Source organism: Electrona antarctica (genome assembly GCF_951216825.1).
Source record: "Electrona antarctica genome assembly, chromosome: 2".
Classification (NCBI taxonomy): domain Eukaryota; kingdom Metazoa; phylum Chordata; class Actinopteri; order Myctophiformes; family Myctophidae; genus Electrona; species Electrona antarctica.
This window is the reverse complement of record NC_136807.1, coordinates 44,295,812-44,320,490: the sequence shown is the minus strand read 5'-3', so window position 1 is coordinate 44,320,490 and position 24,679 is coordinate 44,295,812. Positions and strand designations below refer to the sequence as shown.

General features: G+C 45.0%; 1 protein-coding gene across 1 annotated transcript in view; it reads right to left on the bottom strand.

Moving 5' to 3' along the window:
- The window catches only part of cntn3a.1 (contactin 3a, tandem duplicate 1), a gene marked incomplete at its 5' end in the record, with an annotated part of 112,839 nt that overhangs the window by 42,273 nt on the left and 45,887 nt on the right, over window positions 1-24,679 (bottom strand). The window contains 2 exons of the mRNA XM_079515628.1: window positions 6,070-6,220; window positions 10,276-10,405. Coding sequence (XP_079371754.1) covers window positions 6,070-6,220; window positions 10,276-10,405 — 281 coding nt within the window. The remainder of the gene's footprint in view (window positions 1-6,069; window positions 6,221-10,275; window positions 10,406-24,679) is intronic.

The window sequence follows — 24,679 nt, the reverse complement described above, 5'->3', positions numbered from 1 at the left end:
AAGTGTGTTAGTTACAGTATGTCAGGGACAACTTGAATGAGTGCAGGCTGGACAAAGAGTCTGTTGAACATCCACACACAAAAATGGGAATGTGCCATAGCAAATAGCATCACAGAAAACATTTAACCTGAACAGTGGGTGGCTTATGACATATGAGCGACCTCGCCAGAAAACGAGATATAAACAGAGTCCTGTCGCCTACACCTCAATTAACAGTTGGGACTTAATTTGTTCCATTTTACCTGCCATGCTGGACCCATGGCGATTCGCATATCTTAGCTCTAGTGATGCAATTCACAATTCTAGTGATGACATTCAAAACCGGATCAACAAAGCATACACAACCTTCATAAGACTTTAGCAAATCTGGAAATCAAATCAATACAGCACCAAAACAAAACTCCGGATCTACCAAAGCTGCGTACGATTAACACTGCTATGCGGTGCAGAATGCTGGAAAACCACAGAAAATGACATCCAATTCCATACATCATGCCTGCACATAATCCTGCATACGGTATATTCTGGACCAAGACATCTCAAACAATAACCTCCTCAACATCACCCAACAAGAAAACATGCACAGTATAATCGATCAACGTAGGTGGATCTGGATTGGCTATGTCCTCAGAATGGACAAGATCCCAAGAGTGGCCTTACACTGGACCCCAGAAGGCAAGAGGAAGAAAGGGAGGCCTAAAATGACATGGCGTAGAGCTCCAGCAACAACATCAGAGCTGGGGGACCATAGAGAAGATGGCAAGTGGAGGAACTTTGTTGCTGCCAGCCGGCGTAATGGGGATAAGTAAGTGAGTGTTGCAATTGCCATGGTCCTATTTCTCCCCGGGAGGGGAGTAGCCTAACTGCTGTGTGTGTGAATGCTGTTTGTGGCTCAGCATTCAATGTACAACTGACCCATATGCAGCTGGATAGTGACCTCCACCACCACCTGGCCTGTCGGCAGGTGATGGGAATGGGAATGGGACCCTCAGCACATGGAACCTGTCGGCAGGTGATGAGAATGGGAATGGGACCCTCAGCACATGGAACCTGTCGGCAGGTGATGAGAATGGGAACGGGACCCTCAGCACATGGAACCTGTCGGCAGGTGATGAGAATGGGAACGGGACCCTCAGCACATGGAACCTGTCGGCAGGTGATGAGAATGGGAATGGGACCCTCAGCACATGGAACCTGTCGGCAGGTGATGAGAATGGGAATGGGGACCCTCAGCACATGGAACCTGTCGGCAGGTGATGAGAATGGGAATGGGGACCCTCAGCACATGGAACCTGTCGGCAGGTGATGAGAATGGGAATGGGGACCCTCAGCACATGGAACCTGTCGGCAGGTGATGAGAATGGGAATGGGGACCCTCAGCACATGGAACCTGTCGGCAGGTGATGAGAATGGGAATGGGGACCCTCAGCACATGGAACCTGTCGGCAGGTGATGAGAATGGGAATGGGGACCCTCAGCACATGGAACCTGTCGGCAGGTGATGAGAATGGGAATGGGACCCTCAGCACATGGAACCTGTCGGCAGGTGATGAGAATGGGAATGGGGACCCTCAGCACATGGAACCTGTCGGCAGGTGATGAGAATGGGAATGGGGACCCTCAGCACATGGAACCTGTCGGCAGGTGATGAGAATGGGAATGGGACCCTCAGCACATGGAACCTGTCGGCAGGTGATGAGAATGGGAATGGGACCCTCAGCACATGGAACCTGTCGGCAGGTGATGAGAATGGGAATGGGGACCCTCAGCACATGGAACCTCGCAGTCCCAGGGCTGCATGCCGACAGTGGTGGTAATAAAGTAACTTGAAAGTACATTTACTTACTGAAATATAATGTACTGTACTGAAGTATAAGTGCAAACTGCAAACTTTAGTTACTTTTAGATTTTGATTATTATTACAAAACATACTTTAACCACTTAAGTCCTATATACATTTCGGCCATTTGAAAATAGCCGGCTATTTTATTTTACTTTTGGTACTTTTGGTACTTCAAGAACATTTTGATGCCAATACATTTGAATTCAGGACTTTTACTTGTAACGGAGTATTTCTACTTTGCAGTATTGATACTTTTACTCAAGCAAACAAATGTGAGTACTTTTTCCACCACTGCAATGACTGCACGCCAAGCCCTCTCCTCCACTCCCCAACACAACCATGACTGCACGCCAAGCCCTCTCCTCCACTCCCCAACACAACCAATGACTGCACGCCAAGCCCTCTCCTCCACTCCCCAACACAACCATGACTTTGTGGTTATGCACAGTTAGGACGTCATCAAGTCAAGTGTGCTGACCGCATGACAGATAGTGATGGGTCCAATCATCAACCAGAAGAAGAAGACGACAGCCTGCAGGGACAAGGTCAGAGCGCTGAAACAGTGTGGCATCATTAGAACAACCTTGCCCAACCTTGCCCTGAATGTCAAGAAGACCCAGGAGCTGATCGTCAACTACACAGGATGCGGAGCAGACCGCACGCACTCTGCCCATCTCCAGCGCCGTTTAGATGAGAGAGTTGCGTCATTGAGGGGGCAGAAACTGAATGCTCGAGCGCTAGTTTTCATCGAGCAATAGCCATTAGGTATGTACTATGTATGCAACATGACAACTATTAACAAGGTATCTGAAAATAATAATCTGCATAGATTCTTTTTTTACAACGGTCATCAGAAAATGATGTTTGTTCATGCCTTGTCAACACAACTCCCATAGATTCCAATGCATTCCGTCAATTTCCGGTCCAGGGCTTTGTCACACTTCGGCTCCCCGTCTATGCTCCCCATAGCCGCCAGGGGCCACCATTAGACTGGCCCCATGAAGTGAACGGAGATGTCGTAACTCTGTCGTAACTCAGTGGCTCTGCCCATCTCCATCAATGGTGTCACAGTGTGGAGAGGCCATGCAGCGACTTCCAAGTTCCTCTGCGTACATAGACACATCTCCAAGGTCGGACATCACATGGGCCAAGGGCGCACACCGTGCACGTGGAGAAAAGAGCCCGACAATGCCTGTACGGCTTCAGGTGGCTGAAGAGGTTTAGCGTGAGCCCCCGACCGTATCTTCAATACGTTCTACAGTAGCACCTAGAGTTCTAGAGCAGTGGCTTTTGACCTATTGACCCCTGCAGATCATTGGGGTCATTCACACTGGGTCAGCTAATTGGGGCCGCATTGGAGTTAAACGTGCACGCACGCACGCACGCATGCACAATCCTTCGATTTCTTTACATAATAATAATGGCAATATTATGAAACCAAAAAATAAGGGGATACATTCACTTGCGACCCACGGAAATGGATCCGCGACCCACACATGGGTCCCGACCCACTGTTGGAAACTGATAAGCTGCCTGCCTGGTATGCGAACAGCACCGCCCTATAATGACCGCAGTGCACTACAGAGGTGGTGTGGATGGCCCAGCACGGCGTCATCATCAAAGACACTTTCCACCCCAGCCACAATCTGTTCATGCTGCTACCATCAGGCAGCCAATGCAGCAGCATCCAAGGCCCATCGGACAGACTAAGGCAAGGTCTCCCTAACAGTGGGTCAGGACCCAATTGTGGGTCACAGAGTAATTTTTGTGGGTCCCTTTATATTTTGTTTCCTACATTTTGTTTTTCATTATTATTTTTAAACATTAAAAAAAACATTTTCAAAAAAGCAATCATTTTTCTGATTTGAAAACAAAATTCAATGATGATTTTGCACATTTTGTTTAAAATCTGTGGCTAGCTTGCACAAAATATAATTTCACCCACTTATCTGTAAACGTGTGATGACAATAAACTGAAGTTGAGTTGATTGTGTGTTCAGATGCGTCTGGCAAGAAAATAGGACTTTGAAATGGCTGCACTTGCCTGTGACTAAAATTGGCATCATTAGTGTGTGTGTGTGTGTGTGTGTGTGTGTGTGTGTGTGTGTGTGTGTGTGTGTGTGTGTGTGTGTGTGTGTGTGTGTGTGTGTGTGTGTGTGTGTGTGTGTGTGTGTGTGTGTGTGTGTGTGTGTGTGTGTGTGTGTGTGTGTGTGTGTGTGTGTGTGTGTGTGTGTGTGTGTCACTTGATGTGTGTGTGTGTGTGTGTGTGTCACTTGATGTGTGTGCGTGTCACTTGATGTGTGTGTGTGTGTGTGCGTGTCACTTGATGTGTGTGCGTGTCACTTGATGTGTGTGTGTGTGTGTGCGTGTCACTTGATGTGTGCGCGCCACTTGATGTGTGTGTGTGCGTCACTTGATGTGTGCGCGTCACTTGATGTGTGTGCGCGTCACTTGATGCGTGTGTGTGTGTGCGTGCGTCACTTGATGCGTGTGTGCGTGTGTGCGTCACTTGATGCGTGTGTGCGCGTGCGTGCGACACTTGATGCGTGTGAGTCATCTCTTATCACACATTGCTTCCATTTTTCTTTTTTTTCTGAATATCTTAAAAGCACATCTACAGTTAAGAACAGTAGTCTAGGCCTTTTACTGTACCATTTAACTATGACAAACCCACTGCTGTCTTGACCAGCGTCACCCCTGCACAGGAGAATGCATTTTCCCTGCTTCATTAAAAAGGTTTTACACCTCCTCCTTTCTTGTTCAGCCTGACCCTGTCCCTTTGCCTGTTCAGTCTGTTACAAAGAGTAATGTATTATTCCACAATTAACCTGGTTTGTAATGAAACACGATGTTCGTCTAGGTTCCCTAGTGGCACTGCCACCACCACTAAGGCAGAAGAGGTTCGGGGAGGATATGCTAATCATGGAGCCAGGAATTGATTATTTGCTTTTGGAGGTATTCGCCAGTGTCTTCCGTGTCTCAATGGTAGCCTGGATCATAGCCTGTAGAGTGCTGTAGCAACCCTCTGGGCCTTACCACCCTGCTAATGAACGGACGGATCAGCGCATCGATCCATGTGCCTTGGACCAGGAACGGCCAATTACCTTAACCCATTTTGGGCGGGAACCCCTTTTGGTGTTAGCATTATGTTATGCTTTAGCTATTGAAAAATAGCTATTTTGAAAACTCGAAGAACGATTGACATAGAAACAGCTTTTTCAGAAAACTGTCAGGATGTAGAAGACATTTACTGACCTCAAAATTTAAACAAAAATCTTCTAAATCCTCCAGTTTTCTGAAATAAATATTTTCATGATTTTTCTAAAATAGCAGACCGATCTGTTATTTTTCAATAGCTAAATTATAACAATGTTTAAAACACCAAAAGGGGTTCCCGCCCAGAATGGGTTAAGTAAACAGTGGAGAAAAGCAGCTCTGCATGCAGCCAAGAGAGAGGAGGGAACAGCATAGCAGCGGGGGGAGAAATGTACATGGCTGGGCAAGAGTGGTGGAGTGTCGAATGCATTATGCAATTCAAATTGTATTGCGTCGTGCTGTGGTTCTGTTCTTCACAGTGGGTCACTATGAATATCAAGTGTGGAATGCTGGAATATATCAAACTGCTCAAATAGCAGATAAAGCAAATAAAGCACTCGACCTAAACCGTTTTTTACAGTGGTAAAAGCTGGTCAAATATCAAACTGCAAATAAAGCGTTAGGCCCAAATCCATTTTCACAGTTATACCCATGGTGGAAGTCCTCTTTCCTGCGTTCCACCACGTCATTTCTATATTCATTCGTTCTCGCTTGAAGGACTCCTATGCTGAAAATAGCCGATGTACAAGTTCTTGATGCTACACATTGTGTCAGCTTCAAGAGACGGAGAGAGACACGCACCAAAGGAACGAGACTCGAACCTGCAACGCGCTGTCAGGAGCCTGTAGGTGTCCGGACCGCTAGTGTGCTACGCCAGCGGTCCAGGCCACAACATTGTCTTCTCTCAGTTAGTTACTAGAACATTCTTTGCGGTTTCCAGAGCTTCAGTTTGAGGGAAAACTTTGGCATAAAACTCTTTGATATGGAACGAAAGCACAGCAGTAGTACATCAAGCTCACAGTAAAACAAAAAAAGTCTGACTTCAACAATCATGGAGCCAGGAATCTGTGACTTTCAACTGCAATCCATGGCTCCACACTGCTTCCTGCAAAGCAAGTAAAACCATATACCTGTGGTTTTCTCTCAGGGCTTCCTTCCCCTTCCTCCAGGAAATCATGCCCCGAGGAGACATCTTGGGCCTGCATTCGATCAGCACATCACCACCCTGACGGGCCAGAGTTTGGGCCTTCAGCAGATTTTGGGAGAAATCTGGAGCAATGGCTAATAGAGAGGCAGAGAAGATGGATACAAAGCATTCAGTGTTATATTCAGGGGGGGATGGGCACAGATAAATCTCAATTTCCTCATAGAGTGAGAGAGAGAGAGAGAGAGAGAGACACACACACACACACACACACACACACACACACACACACACACACACACACACACACACACACACACACACACACACACACACACACGTACGTGCGCACATGCGCACACGCGCACACAGAGAGAGAGAGAGAGAGAGAGAACACACGCAGGAGTAAAGTAGAAAGACATGCAGAAAGACATGCAGTTCACTGTCCATTAGGAAGGTCAGGTCATATATCCATATGTCCACACACACTCACATTGCACATTCATATGGCTGGAGACAGCAGACACAGAGCAATCTTCTTTTAAAAACATTCATTCACAGAGTTACTTTTCCAATTCCTTGCCATTTTCCTTGATGGGCTCTCCACAGCAAAAAAAAACCCCACTGTAGAGTCCTCCGTGTTCATTTATCCGTTTTTAACTGTACATTTGGTAGCACATGGACCCGTATAAGTTAAATTAACACTGAGGATTTCATTGTGTAGATGTAAGACAAAAGGGAGGCTTTGTTGCCATTTCTTTAGGCCTTAATTACTGAGACACCGTCGTCTGGAGCTGTTTTGTATGCGAATTGACTCAGCAGAATACTCTTCAAAGCCAACGAGGCGCCCTGGTGCTAGTGACAGCACAGAGCACCTGCAGATGCACATTTTCTATGCACAGCCATAGCCACAGACACACACTCATGCACACACAACACACGCACACACCTGACAATTATTTCTTGACACAGAGTGTGAAGTGCCACATCTTTTTCTAATTCCAACAGCACAACAGATATTGCCATTTAAACCCCTAGCCTGAGGTACAGGCATAACATCCCGAGCTGGCCACCAGAGGAATAAACTCTTACTACGATCATTGACGGAGAAAAAAAAATCTTACTTGTCAATGCCCTGAACCTATTGATGTTGTTTTTGTTTGTGGCGTAATGAAAACATGCAGTTTATAAGAGGGTGTTTTAAATTGATGACAGACTGGGATATCCTCCTGGCTACAAAAATCAAACCAAGAATAATTTAGTTTCTACTGTTTCTATTAACAAACATGTTGATAAAGTATTCCATTAAACAATCAAAGGCCTAGGGATAGGCCTACTAACACCACTCCTGGATTGTGGTACAGTTTCACCACTGTCTGCTGGGGGTAGCTTTGTCATAACTGTACATACAGTATACTCATAGCAGTGTTACATTTTCAGCAGATTTTGGTTTAATAATGAATTGCATTTTATAGCGCTTTTCCAAGTGCTCAAAGCGCTTTACAATGGTTCATTCATTCATACATTGGGAGGTGAAGCGGCGAACAGTCAACGCCAGCGTCCTCACTTCCCACATTCACACACCAATGGTGCTCACACCGACCAACTCATTGGAGGCAATGTAGGGTTCAGTGTCTTGCCCAAGGACACTTCGACATGTGGACAGGAGGAGCCGGGATACGAACCGCCGATCCAGGGATCATTGGACGACCTGCTCTACCTTCTGAGCCACAGCCGCCCGGTTTAGTCTTAGTCTTTTGAACAACCACGTTATCAGCCTACCCTACACTCCACCAGAGCTGATGGGGGGCGGGCACGTGTGTGTTAGCAGCAGCCACCACCGGGCTCCGCCAAACTTTGGTCAACTGTCATTTTATGTATTTATAATTTTATTTTACCGACGGTACGGATGGGCGGCCGTGGGCCCCAAATGCCTTTGGGCCCCAACGCAATTGCGTTGTCTGCGCCACGCTAGTTACGCCCCTGGGTGACAACTCTTACGCTTGTATGGGAAGGCATTGCAGACTCATTGCAGACTCATTGCAGACTTGAGCTTAGCGCAAGCTGGTAAAAACAACAGCATGTGTCCCACATGATAACAAGCACTTAGGAGTGTAAAGTCTGCCTTAAATTTGAGTGTGGGTTTTGGCGTATGCTCCCGTCGGCACAGCATTTATGAAGTGATCGTAAACAGCTGATCCTTGCGTATTTTTGGTCGGAGCTTTGATAAATGTCATGGCTGAAATCGACCATCATTTAAATAACACGCTCTTTAATATTCCTTGAAACGCCTCGATTTTACGACATGAATAACTGGAATACGACCAAGTTCGTATGGAAAGCCAATAAGAATAGTTTCCAAACACCTCTCGCCTCGCTGCCTGTCCTGTCCCAGCCCTGGCACAGCTGCTGTTTTGCAAGCTCCTCTGTCACTGTCCTCTGTTACTGTTGTCCGTGACACAAGGTTTATGACAGACAGATTATAGATAGCCAGTGCATGATGGCTGTCAATTATATGAACGTTTATGGAGTGACTGAGTATTATATGAGTAAACTGGTGTGCTGGTAACCTATATCTCCCGTTGCGGTCTCCCGATCGGCAGAGTTGACATTAAGAGTGTTGTGTCGGGTTTATCCTTAAACGAAGACAAGATGAGGAGATTGCACATAACTCCAGAAAGACATTGGCCTACTGTAGATTACAGTACCCACGTTGGGAGACTTCACTAAAGCTGCAGCAGTCTCCAATGCCTCTCTATGTCATGAAATCACAGGCATCGCGTCTCCCAAAATCCTTGCATGTAGGCTAGGCGCTCATGCAAAACACTGTTTAAAATGGCTTAAGCATCTAACTTGCAACATCTATCTATAAATGCACCAAGTCTCTGTACGCCTGTACTCCACGTAACTGGGGAACCGTTTGCCCCACCAACTTCAAATTCGACACACCTCCACAGGGTGCAGTGCCCGGTGTCGAGTCGGTCGGACCCACGTTTGTCCAGAACCGCCCCAAAACGGCCTCTGCCAGGGCTCTGGACAGGGCCCCTGCCCAGGGTCCATATATGGAGCTGGCCTGTTCTGACATCAAAACACTCCATTTGGGCATGCCTGACACAGAACTCCACACGCTGACCTGTTCTGACATCACAACACTCCACATTTGAGCATGCCTGACACAGAACTCCATATATAGGAATAAAGGGACACAGAGAGACACATACAGAAATCTCCATATATGGGCATAAAAGGGACACAGACAGATGGGTGGAACGGGTCCTCTGCATTTCCGGTTGTCCAGAACCATCACAAAAGCCTCATTTGGCACAAGGTAGATGGAATGGAGGTAAGGTCACAGACTACATTTTCGCTATCATGCAATTCCAGACGGCAGATTTGTCGCACCATGGGAGCCAAACTACAGCCGGAAGTTTGGTGGAATGCATTGGAGTCAATGAGAGCCCAGTAACCAGCTCATGAACAAACCACCCGTTTCGACTGGTATCAATGGACAAGACTGCAGTTATCAGTTAGGATCAGCACGACTTTTTCAGACTAGTATGGGCATGCTCTGCCGACCCAACGGCTCAGTCGGTAGTTCTCCGTGAGGCGCTAGCTGAGCGAGTCGCCATGCCGAGCGTTGCGAAGGCCACCAGACCCGACTCAGCGCCGTCCGAGTTACGTCCCGATAGGCAGAGAATAGTATATATTAGTAGCTCCTAGTTTCCATGCCCCGACAATAGTTGGAAATGACATGTCCACCAGGGGGAAACCTTGACCAGGACATCAGTGATTATCAAGCGAAATACTCACGGAGAACTACCGACTGAGCCGTTGGGTCGGCAGAGCATGCCCATACTCGTCCGAAAAAGTCGTGCTGATCCTAACTGATAACTGCGGTCTTGTCGGGTGATAACGGTCGAATCCGCTAAACAAACACTATTTCTGAATGACTGAGACCTTTTGTAAAGTAATCGTGTCTGGAAAATAACAGAAGACATGTAACGCATTATTGTCTGATGTGTTGCTTTTCGATGTGTACACTGTGTAATTTTATAGAGGTATCTAAAGAGCAAAAAGTATGTTTCTGAACGTGCCAACTATCGCAAGACTGTTAATATTAATATATTATTATTGTTAATGTTATTATTTAAGAACTGTTTCAGTTATTTGGAAAAATGAGTGCCAGTCTTACCTATGACTCTGAGCTCAGTGTTGGTGAAGACTCGTCCATGCTTGTTCTCCGCCACACACTGGTACATACCAATGTCAGCCAGCTTTAGGCTACTGATGGTCAGCACCCCATTATTTACTTGAACTCTGTCCTGGAAAAAACACACAAATAATATATGTTATGAAGATATAATATCCAAAGTAAGGTACAGTACAGATATAGCAACATAGTGCACACTACAAAAAAACAATATATATATATATATATACACACACACACACACACACACACACACACACACACACACATTGTTACACGTTGTGCAGTTTGTATGAAACGGCATGACAGTTTATTTATTTATTTTTTATTCTTTATTTAGGGACATCCACAATCATATTATACAACCATTTTTCAAATTTGTCCACAGGTTTTTTTTTCCTGCGTGACAGTTTTGACCAGTAGTTCGCCCTGCTGCTCATGCGCGCCATAAGTGCACATATACAATAAGCGTTATACTTTTTGAAATACACGGCGCATATGCGGAGACAGCCCCGCAAAAACAAAACTTTTTGCTCTATTGTGCAAACATACTGGTGTCACAGACACAACTTCACTTTTTTACCGTGGTCTGTTGTCCAAACGGACTGTATAAAGGTATGGGACCATGGTCTGTTGTCCAAACGGACTGTATAAAGGCATGGGACCATGGTCTGTTGTCCAAACGGACTGTATAAAGGCATGGGACCATGGTCTGTTGTCCAAACGGACTGTGTAAAGGCATGGGACCATGGTCTGTTGTCCAAACGGACTGTATAAAGGCATGGGACCAAGGACAAAAACACCACTTCATCATTATCACATCAATCAGCACTAGGTTCAAGCAGCAGCAGCAGCAAATTATTTAATTTGGAAATTGCACTGCTTATTTGATTACTCCAGCTTGGAGTGTGTGTGTGTGTGTGTGTGTGTGTGTGTGTGTGTGTGTGTGTGTGTGTGTGTGTGTGTGTGTGTGTGTGTGTGTGTGTGTGTGTGTGTGTGTGTGTGTGTGTGTGTGTGTGTGTGTGTGTGTGTGTGTGTGTGTGTGTGTGTGTGTGTGTGTGTGTGTGTGTGTGTGTGTGTGTGTGTGTGTGTGTGTGTGTGTGTGTGTGTGTGTGTGTGTGTGTGCCTTGCAAAGTGACTACTCCTCCCCCATGTCTCTGTTCTGCCAGGCAGTAATAAAGCAGGGTGTGTGTGTGTGCGTGTCTCGCTTCGCACTCACCAAATAAGCGTTTGCACAGGCACTTTAGTGTGTGCGACTGTTATTGCCAAACGTGGCCACAGCGGGACGTCTGCTCAATGCATTTTAATGACAATGCGTGCGCACAAACTTCTTCTATGCCCACAGCAGAATAAAATCTTCACATGTGCGACCAGTGAGTGTGTATGTGAAACACTTGAGACATATTATTTTTTAATTGTTGCCAGTATTTTGCCTCCCTCACACACTTTTTAGCTTTTGCTGCTATACTGTACCTGGATGCATAGTGACAAATTACCTTCATTCTTGAACATATCATTGCCTTTGAAATAGATTGTCCCCCTGATGCAACATAGAATTGCTTCTAATTAGGCCTACTGCTGCTGACTACTTCACTGTTAATGTTCATAATAGATATACAGTACCGTCATATACTGTAAGCCATTTCATTTTACTATTTACACCTTTCTTATAATTAGTATATATGTTGCTACAAACATTTCTCTTTTTACCGCCGCTTCTATGCTGCTACGTGCTACAGATTGCTGCCAAATGTACTTCTACGGTTCTCTATTACAACATGTAATCAACCGTTTAATCTAACAACAAATGCTATCTCATTTCCATCCACCAAATACCCTTCTGCATATATAGCAAATGCTCAACTCGCATCAATCATACCCACTACTGAAAACGGCACCTTCATTGTTCACTACATGTACACAATGACTTACTCGTTTTGTTTTGGACCAATAAACACGACATCTGTTAACCACACAGAAAATCTGCACACACGCTTTTTACTAGTACATATAATTGACAGTACTACGAGATGAAATATAGTAGTAACAACCCTTGATGCTGAAACAGTACCGAAGTCTGACGTCAATATCGGTACAGGACTATAAATCCACGGGTTTGTGTACATTTTTATATGCATTGTAATCCCCATACAGTAAGAACTGTGTTTGAAAAATAAACAAATCATCCCGGCCGTTTCATGTGGATATGAAGATAACTGACTGAGGAAACGCAAATGTTACTGCTGCTGAATTAAGTTACATTTTCACTAGAAACAGACTGTATCAATCAAATATGACTGTCACTGACTGACTGACTGTCGTAAACTACACAGACACCTCCCCGACAATATCGCAGAGGCAGTTTGTTTATTTTTGGACCACAATCCTTATATGAGACCATTTTTAGATGACACATGTTATTCTCCATAGAGAAAAACTTCCGTGAAGCCCTTGGAACCAGGGGATGAGCGAGTGACGCCATGCAGGACTTCGGGGCTCTATTGCCGGTATGTCCATGCTGGCCAAGTCTTGCATCCTATACCGGGATGGTCTCTTCTACGTATAGCATATTTGTATCCACATAAATCTTTGTATTTTCTCACTTACTGTAACTATAATTATGTGCAAGGCAGATCACAATGCAACTTGGCGGCACAAGTGCACAACATGGAATTTTCTAAATTGCTCAATGCAAAATAAGAACCTTGAAACTGTAAACGACTTAATTTCCCCTGTGGGATAATAAAGGTATCTATCTATCTATCTATCTATCTATCTATCTATCTATCTATCTATCTATCTATCTATCTATCTATCTATCTATCTATCTATCTATCTATCTATCTATCTATCTAAACACACAGTGGCAGCCTTTGCCATTTGGAGCACTATGCATTCTTTTGACACAGACCACAAACACTATAATAAATAGCAGTGTATAGATCTAGTCAATCTGAGAACACATCGTCAACAAATAAAGGAAAAACAGCACCCTCTTTCAACAGTCCGTCTAGATGCAGTCTACCATTCATTGTCAATGGAAGCCAGCGACGTGAAGCTACGAAGCAGCTATGACGCGTGAAGCTGACGCAAATATGCTGTGATGCATTTTTGCATGGTTTCATCTGCCCGTGTGAACGCACCATTTGATCTAGTAGACAGCTATGTGCCCTTCAGCACCACGGACAGCAACGCTGTCGCTAAATTCTTATATTGCAGTTTTAACCCCTAATTAATTACCGTACTATTTAATTAAATTACATTTTAATTCAATAAGATGGGCAATAACAATAAATCACCTGGTCCCCCCTCTCTCTCGTGTTCTCTCTCTCTCTCTCTCTCTCTCTCTTTCTCTCTCTCTCTCTCTCTCTCTCTCTCTCTCTCTCTCGTGTTCTCTCTCTCTCTCTCTCTCTCTCTCTCGTGTTCTCTCTCTCTCTCGTGTGTAGGATCTTAATTAATTAATGGACTTGCTAGCGAGTGTCGCACCACACTAGTGTAGGCACCGAAACTACAACACATTTTAAATTGTTACACGCGATTGACCGGCGATGCAAGGTATAATCAGATATTGCAGAAATAGTTTGTATTATAACATTGGGTTGTATATCAATCACAGTGACTGATGCACAAGGTTTAAGGTTACAATGTTAGAATGTGCATTGTATAATATTCTTACTATCACACCAAAACAAGATGACACCACAATAAGGTGCATGTCTCACTTTGATCTCCTCGCTGTCATTATGGCTTTTTACTTATGATTGTTCTTGTATATTTTGTACACCTACAGTAGTCCGGGTAGCTCGGTTGGTAGAGCTCTCGCCTTTGGACCATAAGTGCATGGGTTCGATCACGGCACGGCTGTGGTGCGGCAAATCGTGCGGGGAGTACTGGGAGCTGATGGTAGGTGTGGCGCTCCACCTCAGCTATCCATCTCACAGGGGTCTAGCGCATTGTAATGGGGACAGACTCCATCTCCCAGGGGTCTAGCGCATTGTAACGGGGACAGACTCCATCTCCCAGGGGTCTAGCGCATTGTAACGGGGACAGACTCCATCTCCCAGGGGTCTAGCGCATTGTAACGGGGACAGACTCCATCTCCCAGGGGTCTAGCGCATTGTAACGGGGACAGACTCCATCTCCCAGGGGTCTAGCGCATTGTAATGGGGACAGACTCCTGCGTGTTACCGGCTGATACCGACAATAAGCCATTCCCGACCTACTTTCTTTAACACTAACCTGCAGAATTTGGATTGGGATCCACTACTCGCATGAACCACAGACGACTTGAAGGAGAAGGAGAGCCATTGTTACTGGTGCAATTAAGTTGGAGATCAAATTGACCAACCTTGAATTCGTTGGACAAGAACAGAGAGCCGGGAATCTAAGGACTGCAACGTCATGTGTGTGTGTGTGTGTGGCTTGCGTTATAATCTATACAATCGTGGTGTGATCAAACAAATGTGCATTCCCTCCAGTCTTTCTGTTATCTCACTACTGTATAGGCCATTCCGGCTCCCAAGGGAGTTCACAACCATTGTTCACTGTTTATATTCTGCCACAGGCAAACACCGAGCAGACTAACAAAGAGCTACACAAGGCTATTGGCAATGCAGAGAATAAACACCCAGTGGCTGCTTTCATTGTGGTTGGGGATTTCAACCGAGCGTGTGGAGAGTATAACCAAAATACTTCCAGCGCATGACCAATGGATCAACTGGCCGGTAGTGAGCATGGGCTCCAACACCTTTGCCCCACTGACCCTCAACACTGAGCCCCCTCCACTATTCCCTCTATGCTCATGACTGCATGACCACACACAGCTCCAACCTGGTGGTAGTCATGACACAATGACGAGACAGCCTAGAGGATGAGGAAATACGTTGAAAACCTGACAACAATCGTAACCAGGAGAATAGCCTCTCAGCGTTGATAAGACCAAGATCTGATCATGGACTACTCTCTCCTGGAATGAGCACACCGGCCACGTGGTGAAGAAGGCACAGCAACGCGTCCCTAAATCCGTCTTCTACTGAGGCACCCTAGAGCATCCTGTCAGTTGTATCGCTGTCTGGTATATACATGGCAACTGTATTGCCCTATACAAATTAAGCACTGCGGGCACCCGCTGGCCAAGTGGTCCAGGCGCATGCCACATATAGGCTTTGGCCTGACAGCACGTTGTGTGTTCCAGTCCCGTTCATGACGACCTATGCTGCATGTCTCTCCCCCTCTCTCTCTCTCCCTCTTTCCTGTCCATCTTCACTTGATACTATCAATAAAGGCAGAAAAGCCACACAAAAAACCCTTTAAAATTAAGCACTGCAACAATTGCAAATGTGTAAATATTTCAGCACAACTTCGGGTGTGTGCAAAAACAGTACATACAGACAGACTTCAACTTTATTGGTCTGAAAATGCATGGAATCTCTGCATGCATGCCTGCCCACAAACAGCTTAATCTAGTCCGTATATTATAGATGACAAGTAGAAAAGCAGGACAGCTTGTCCAGCAACAGAGATGGCAACAGTCAAACCACGAGTCAGTCAGTGAGTGAAAGGTACGGAAAGGTCTTGTCACAGTAGTACATTTGCAGATACAGTATGTGAAATGCGTCCTCTGCATTTAACCCATCCTAACAGTTAAGCGCAGTGGGTGCTATTATTACAGCGCCAGGGGAGCAGTTAGGGGTTAAGTGCTCAGGAACACTAAGACACAGCGGGGCCAGCGAGGGGCGGAACCAGGAACCTTCTGATTCCCTGTCGGCCTCCCTAGCCATTCAGCTATATGGATTTGAGACAGTGGTGGGAAAAGTACTCACATTTTTGCTTATTAAGTAAAAGTATCAATACTGCAATGTAGAAGTACTCTGTTACAGGTAAAAGTATTGGTATCAAAATGTAATTAACGTACCAAAAGTAAAAGTACTCATCATGCAGAATGTCCCATTTCAAGTTTTCAAATGTATAAAGTTATTTTGAAAATAGCCCATCTACAAGTACAGTACGATATACAAGCCGATATACAAGCTCACAATGTGTCGCGATGCAACGCATTGTGAGCTTGTATATCGGCTATTTTCAAATGGCCAAAATGTATATAATCGGGCTGAAGTGGTTAATGTATGTTTTGTAATAACAATCAAGTACAAGAGTACTCGGGTATAAGTATTAGGAATTGGACATACTCAAATAAAGTAACTAAAAAATAACTCAAAATGGTACAATATTTAAGTACTTTCCACCACTGCTTTGAGAAACACTAGAGTCTGTGCAGGGATGCTGACAGTCAACCGGATGAACCACGACAGTAAGGGACACGAGGCTTCCAAGGGACAGCCACAATTAAACAGACGAAACACGGCGGAGCGTAGTGGCGAGATGCCAGAGGCCGCACGGGCGTCACGCCGACAGTCACGCCGACAGCCAAACGGACGAACCACAGGGGGAGCGCAGGGAGCGAGGAACAAAAGACATTTAAATTTTATGATGGAAGTCAATGGCAATCAGATTGGCCCGAAAACGTGCTCAAACATGCCATAGTATGCGTCGTTTTTGAGGGGCGCTAGCGCCTCCTATATACAGGTTTAATGTTTGTTTTTAGTTCAATGTTTGTTTTAAAAACGCCATTGACAATAAAGAGAATTTAATGTTTTGTTTTGTCTCAATGTTTGTTTTACATCATCATGTCGTAAGATGATATATAGCGCCCCTCACTTCACATGGTTGTGATAATTTATTGGGAATATTTTGTTGTCGTTGGATATGATTTTGTCCACAATTCCATGCTCTAGGTAGGAGATGACAGGCAAACGATCAAAATGACAATGACTGAATATACCTTTAACTCTTGAGAGTGTAAAATTAAACCAAATGAACCCGTAAGGGTCCATTTGGATTAATTTTACGCTCAAGAGTTAAAGATATATATGGGTCCATTTGGTTACCAACTCTCCATTTAGCCGGGGACCACCTGGAACCCCCTCAAGGACCACTGGTGGTCCCCGGACCACTGGTTGAAAACCACTGATATAGGTAATTGACGTCACAGACTGTCCACAAGATGTATGAGATCCAACATGAAGCGCTGCCGTTATTGGACCCCATATTGTTCTTTCGACCGGTACCGTGCTGTCGTGTGGCATATCGGTACCCATGGAGTTTCCATTGTTAAGAGTCATTTTTCATTCTGCTTTATCAACCAAGGATGTAATGAACCTAGCACCCTTTGAAAGGCCAGCGCCAAGAATGTCAGGGCATTATTCCCACTACTCTATACACTCTTCCCACTATTCTGCTCTGGATAAGGAGTATCTGCTAAATGCTTTGTAAATTGCAATGTACTTTTATGAAACCAAACCGTAAGTAAGCCTTGCTGAGCCATGTGACCCATAGGGCATGAGCCTCTCCTGTTTCTCTAGTGTGAGGCTGCTTTATTGTATGTGTTGTAAGTACACCCCCTGGACATGTTGTTAGTATGTCACAGTAGGCCATAGGGACTTACACCCAATACAACCCTGGTCAGTGACCCAAAATCTGGGTCACTGACAACCATTGGTATTGTGTGTGTGTGTGTGCGTGTGCGTGTGCGCGTGCGTGCGTGCGTGCGTGCGTGCGTGCGTGCGTGCGTGCGTGCGTGCGTCCTCTAACCCGGGGGTAGGCAACCTTAGGCATGGGTGCCACCATTGGCACAAGGGAGGGTAATCACTGGCGCACTAGCATAAGTATGAGAGAGAGGGATTTTTATTTTGAAATAAAATATTTAAAAACATTGGCAATTGGCAATGTTCCCTCACATCTGTAGGCAAAATTCCTCCTGGACATAATTTCTATATTCATTCAAACTCTGCATCAAGCATTGCTTTTTTTGTGGACCCCCCCCCCCCCCCCCCCCCAAATAATTTGGTGACCCCGAGGGGTCGCGACCCCCAGGTTGAGAACCCCTGCTCTAACCTTCTGAAACTCTGACCACTGGATTCAAATCTTATAAGATGCTGATAGCATTTTGATGTTTTTCCGTTATAGAAGGGTTACAGACGTCCCAATTAACACCTTGTACGAATGGCAAATGGTTAAAGCTAAAAACACCTCTGAGATGGGTAATTAGGGCTACATGTGGACATTTTAAGTAGAAATATGTCAACTGTGCTGGTTCTGATGAAGAGCCTAATCTAATTCAAGCTTTTGTGTGTGTACAGTACATGGTGTGAGTGTGTGTGTGCGCATGTGGGGGTGGGTGGCTGTTGATAATTGAAACACTCCACATTTTCTGAGTCTTAATAGGCCTGTAGTGACTAGATGTAACTCCCCCTATGCTCAGCAAAGCACTGCAACCTTGTCAGAAGTCTCCATGGAGGACAAAACATTTCAGATGTCTCAAAAGAGAAAAGAATGCACGTCTCGTCTCGAACACATGCACATAAAACGATTGCACAAACTGAATTGCGTCTAATATCTTCATCTCTCTTTTTTTTGCAGGATTTGGCATTCATGTGGAATGGCACTGCTTTCTGTACCCTTTTTATAGTTGTGTCAATGTAAAGTGCGGGCCTGCAGTGCTCATTGTTCTTGCCCTTGCTCCTTCCCCATTCAGTGCAGCTGGTCCTTTTAACGTCATTGACTAGAGTGTAGTCCAGAGGGTGCTGCCGCCAGCCTGTCTGTTGTCTGAAAGCATTACAGCACTGCCTCTTGAAAAGACAACGACTGTCCCTTAACATCACTGATTGACCCTGTCCAGGCACTTCAAACGGGGTCCTTTCTTAGTGCCAGTCATGTGACAGGCAAGCAGCTGACCCACCGCTAAAGCCAGGGCACTGAGGGGACGGGGTGGGGGGGTCAGGGGGACGCTGGTGTGCATACAGCATCTTGCAACTGACACACAAAGCAGTGTTGATTTCGTCGACTAATACTATGACAAATAATGTTTGTCGACTACCTTTTTTTCACTGATAAACTAAATGAAAACTAAGCTATGACTAAATATATTGACAATTTCGTCAACAAATTGATTGATTGATTGATTGATTGAAGAATTTATTAACAGTTTGCAGAATTACAGTACATTTCAAGCACAAACTCAATACAAAGGCTGTTAACTGTGAGTGGACGACCCAATTAAGCATTACACTTGTTTCCAATAGGGTCCACCATGTTCAAATCATCAAAACATTTAGAGACGTACAAATAGACACTTCTATAGACAGAACAGGAATTCATCATAAAGGAGGTAAAAAGGGAAAAGAAACATATACAGTGAGGGGGAAAAAAAAGGGGTGGGCGGTGGGGGGGATTCACGTTCAGCTCCGTTAATTTGTTTGTTGTCCTTGGAGGAGCTGCGTTGGGTCCCCAAGTCGGCTCCGTGGCCGTACCTTGAGTTGGTAATAAAGTTGGTAATAAAGACTAAAATATTATGAAGGGATTAGTGTGAGCCTGTAGATTGGCTATTTTCAGCAAGTGTAAAATCAGGCATTACAACGGCAGCAAGGCCCGGCAAAATACATTTTAGTCGACTAAATTAACTGTATATATAGTCAACTAAAATCTTATGATATTTAGTCCTAGGCTAGACTAAAACTAGCATAACACTAAAACATTCCACGTGACTAAAATGTGACAAACTAAATGAAAACTATTCAAGAGACTATGACGACTAAACATAAAATCAAAATGTGCTAAAATAAAATCAAAATAAACACTTGCTCAATAAGAGCAAGTCCCCGGGGTTTTGGCTAGGACAGCATGAGTGAAGGTCTTTGTACGAAGAGAGGAATTGGTGAGACGGGCAGAAATTGAGAAAAGGACAGAACTCAAGAGCACAGAAGAAATGCAGAGAGAGAGAGAGAGAGAGGGGATTAGAGCGACTGAATAGATGATAGATGGTCGTTTCTTAGGTTACGCGGTGCAACGGCCCTGAGGGATGAAAACGTTAAAAGAGATGTGATGTGAGAGCAGTGCAGTGCTAGTGCCCACACTACGCTCCACCGTGCCCAGTGGCCGGCTAGCCTCGGAGACCCAGTGGGAGCTCTGTGATAATCTCTTCAGCAGCAGAGACAAATGGCGGCATGCGTCTGCTTTATGGTGCTCATTAATTGTGCTCGCCTCGCATAGGACATCAGCATTATTATTATCTGAAGTCGAGAAAGGAGAAACACTTCAGGCTCTTCTTCTTCTTAGGGCAAGGCGATATGGACTAAATCAAATATCACAATGCTTTTTGACCAAATACCGCTATAATTGTTGCGACTGTACGTCACATTTACTATGAAAACCTGCATCTCCCGTCCGTCAGTCCGTCCGTCCGTCCGTCAGTCACCCTACGCCTCCATATATGGTCACGCCTCGGCCCTCGTGACATCACACCTCCATATTTGGTCATGCCTCGTGACATCACCGTGACATCATGCCTCCATATATGGTCACCCCTCGTGACATCACTCCTCCATATATGGGCACAGCTCGTGACACCACCATATTTTTATGGCTATCTCCATATATGAAGATCACGACACTGACCTCATCTAACCCTGGATAAACATACATGGAGAAGACTGGATCATCACCTAGATCTGCATGGATTCTCTGGAGTCCTGCCTCAAAGCAGACCAGAGGTAGAAAACTGTCGTTCCCTGATGTCATCGCTAGTAGTCCGGTAGCTTAGCGAAATGATGTGGACGCGGCGGACAAAAGCGCCAAAATTTTTCCACATGCTCTCCATAACCATATGTTTCATTTTGGAAGGGGGGCCACGTCATCAAGATGTCAGAAGGCGGCCATCTTGGCGTTCAAAGATGGCCGCCAAATGAAAAAGGGCGGTTCTGGACAACCGTGGGTCCGACCGACTCGACACCGGGCACTGCACTCCCTGTGGGTGTGTGGAACGTGTGTGTCGAATTTGAAGTCGGTGGGGCAAACGGTTCTCGAGTTACGTGGATTACAGATGTACAGACACACACACAGACTGTGTGCATTATAGTAGGATGTTGCCATCTTGTTGTAGCCCAGGTCTCCCTTCTAAAAGAGATTATTAATTAATATATATGTCAATGGGCAATGCCATGAGTTTCAGAGGGTACAGTAAGTATAGAGGTAAGGCAAAGAGAGATGGTGAGGGAGGGAGAAATTGATTTGTACCAATTGGCTAGACAGTAGTGTAACAGGTTAAGGTGAGTATAGAGATGGAAATGTTCTAGCAAGCGAAGCCAGTGTATTGAGAAAATGGGACATATGTTTTCAGAAGTTATTTGTGACAAAAGGCTACCAGTGAGAGGGAAGATGTATAACATGGTAGTGAGACCAGCCATGCTGGTGGCACTGATGAAAAGGAGGCACCGCTGGATGTGGCAAAATTAAGGGTGCTATGGTTCTCATTAGGAGTGAAAAGGAACGACATTATTAGATATGACTAAATTAGAGGATCAGCCCAGGTTAGAAGGTTTGGGGATAAAGCAAGAGAGGTGATCGAGGTTGAGATGGTTTAGACATGTGAAAAGGAGGGATGAGGGTACATTGGGAGAAGGATGCTGAAGATGTAGCTGCCAGGTAAGAGGATGGCCAAAGACGAGGTTTAAGGATGCTGTGAGAGATGACATGAAGGTGGCAGGTCACAGAGGAAGATGCAGAAAACAACCAAATGGGATTCATGTGTGGTCCAGCCCTATGGAATGTAAAAGGCATGCATGTGCTAATGAAAAGTATTTAAAATATAGTTTTGATGCTCATCCTACTACTATAGGGGGTGCAAAGCAATATGCCCGTTTATCCGTCCGACTTCTCCTACCAAATCACTCCGTTAGCACACATCTCTCTATGCACAAAAAAGGATGCATGCCACAGAAATCCATCTGCACTACATTGCATCCATTCAACTGCCATATTTACTGTACAAATATTGCTTTTGTATGACATACTGTTATTGCGCAACATTTCGCTGTGACGCAAATTACAATTTACAATTACAATTTCCACATTCACCGACCCCTCCCCTTTTCACTGCACGCACACACACACTTTTTTCAATGTGTCTGACTGCTAACAGAGTTGAAGATGATGTAAATATGTTGCTAGAATGACCGTATTTATTCAATATTGGCACAAATAAACGTCTACTGATATTCTCAATGACCTTATTGCATTCCTTGACCTAGATAATGTATATTTTGACACCAAGATTGACCTAAGTGGCTTAGAAGCCGAGATAGTGGCACTTATAGATATTACATGGTGGCCATCTTTGAACGCCAAGATGGCCGCCTTCTGACATCTTGATGACGTGGCCCCCCTTCCAAAATGAAACGTATGGTTATGGAGAGCATGTGGAAAAAAATTGGCGCTTTTGTCCGCCGCGTCCACATTTTGCTAAAATATGGCCTTAAGCTGCCTCACTATAGGGACACAGGCATCAGTAAGCAGGAACTGGGGGTGGCAATGAAGGACCGGGAAGTCTGGCGTGATATTGTGAAATCCACAATCTCGACCGCGGTCGAAAAATGATGATGATAAGATCTGCATATATGGAGCCGGCCAGCAACTACACCTGACCTCAAACTCTTAGATCTCCTTATATGGAGCTGACCTGTTCTGACATTCCATACCGGTATATTGATCCAGTTCTCTACAAAACACACTTTTTATTACTACTACTCCTACAGATTTTGTCCAAAACTCACACAAATGGGTATATATTATCTCTGTGTGGTAACGTGATCAAGATGTACTGTATCAGTCACATTATTCAGATTCATTCTGATTGAACATCATGAACGCAGCATCCGATTGCCATGAAACTACATCTACAGTATTGACACCTAGCTTTACAGCTTCCGTCGCATGCCGGTTATGTGACCATCCAACTCCTGACACAATAATGAGTCGACACAAGCATGGGGCTGAGGAGAAGGTCGCCTGTAAAATAAAAGGGGGAAAAAAAGCGTGTGTGTGTGTGTGTGTGTGTGTGTGTGTGTGTGTGTGTGTGTGTGTGTGTGTGTGTGTGTGTGTGTGTGTGTGTGTGTGTGTGTGTGTGTGTGTGTGTGTGTGTGTGTGTGTGTGTGTGTGTGTGTGTGTGTGTGTGTGTGTGTGTGTGTGTGTGTGTGTGAGACACAAGGGGGTCTTGGCACTGGACTGGAAAAATACAAGTGCGAGTGGGTCCTTGTTTCGCCAGGGTGACATTTTATAGTGACAGCCCTACTCGACGCCATTTAATTCCCTTGGAGGGGGCCCAAAACGAGGAAGAGAATAAAAGAGAGAGGAAGAAAGAGAGAGGGAGAGAGAGGGATGGGAATAAAGGCAACTAGAGGGAGGAGGACTGATCCATTCTAATGAGGAATAACAAATGGCACCCTTGGCCTCACTCTCTTCCCTCTTCTCTCTCGCTACACTGCTGACCTTTGGGTTTGGAAATTGATTTACTGTTGCCGCTGTTGATGGTGGCATTTTGAAAATGGTAACACCCCGCCTCATTAATATAGCCACATATAGAGAGAATATGTTACCTTGGCACACCACCAAAGGATCCCTTTTAAAATGTTATTTACAAGCCATTGGTGCCGATGCACAGGTGGAGGGATAAAGGTTCCATGTGGTCACGGATGAGTGGCATCTTGAGGATGTAACCTCTATTGAGGCTATTGACCATTATTCACTCTGATGTGGGTGGGTTTTTACATCCCTCTGGAGTATGACATAATAGCAAATTGGTCGTGGTGTGAATGTGGTCAATCGATCCTTCAGAACTGAGAAATTGATCAAAATGTTCACAACAACGTTGCGAATATAGCCAGTATTGGTGTATCAACAGTTATTTTGTGTCATCAATTTTGAGAGACACATTTTTGTTTATCTTCTGTGCTCGGGGTCTGCGTTTCGTTCCCATTCTTAATCACAGTGCCCCAGATTATTGCGGATTATCTCAGCACTCAATCCAAGTTAGGGGAAACCAACACAACCTGCCCCGTTTAAAGGCATGTCCAACACCAACAACGGCAACATAAGCCCAGTTTAGGGCTCATTACCCAATCCCAACACTGACACTATCAGTGACTATGATTCACTAGAGCCATTTCCTTCGGGCTAAGAGCACACTGGCTCCAGCGGTGGAATAACAACACAACAACAAGGCAAATTGAATGGATGTGAAATGTATTTTGGATGATAAGACGTTTCCCCCTTCCCCCCCAGAGAGAAGAGACTTAATGGTAAATTTGAGAGCTGCAGATAGGATAGATCGAGCGCTAGATTACCAATACAACCCCCTGTATGATCGCTGGCAGAAAATGTCATAGCTTTGGCTCTTTTGCAAAACAACTCCCAGTCCTGCACACGCACACGCACGCACACACACACACACACACACACACACACACACACACACACAGTACATTTTAACAGCGGG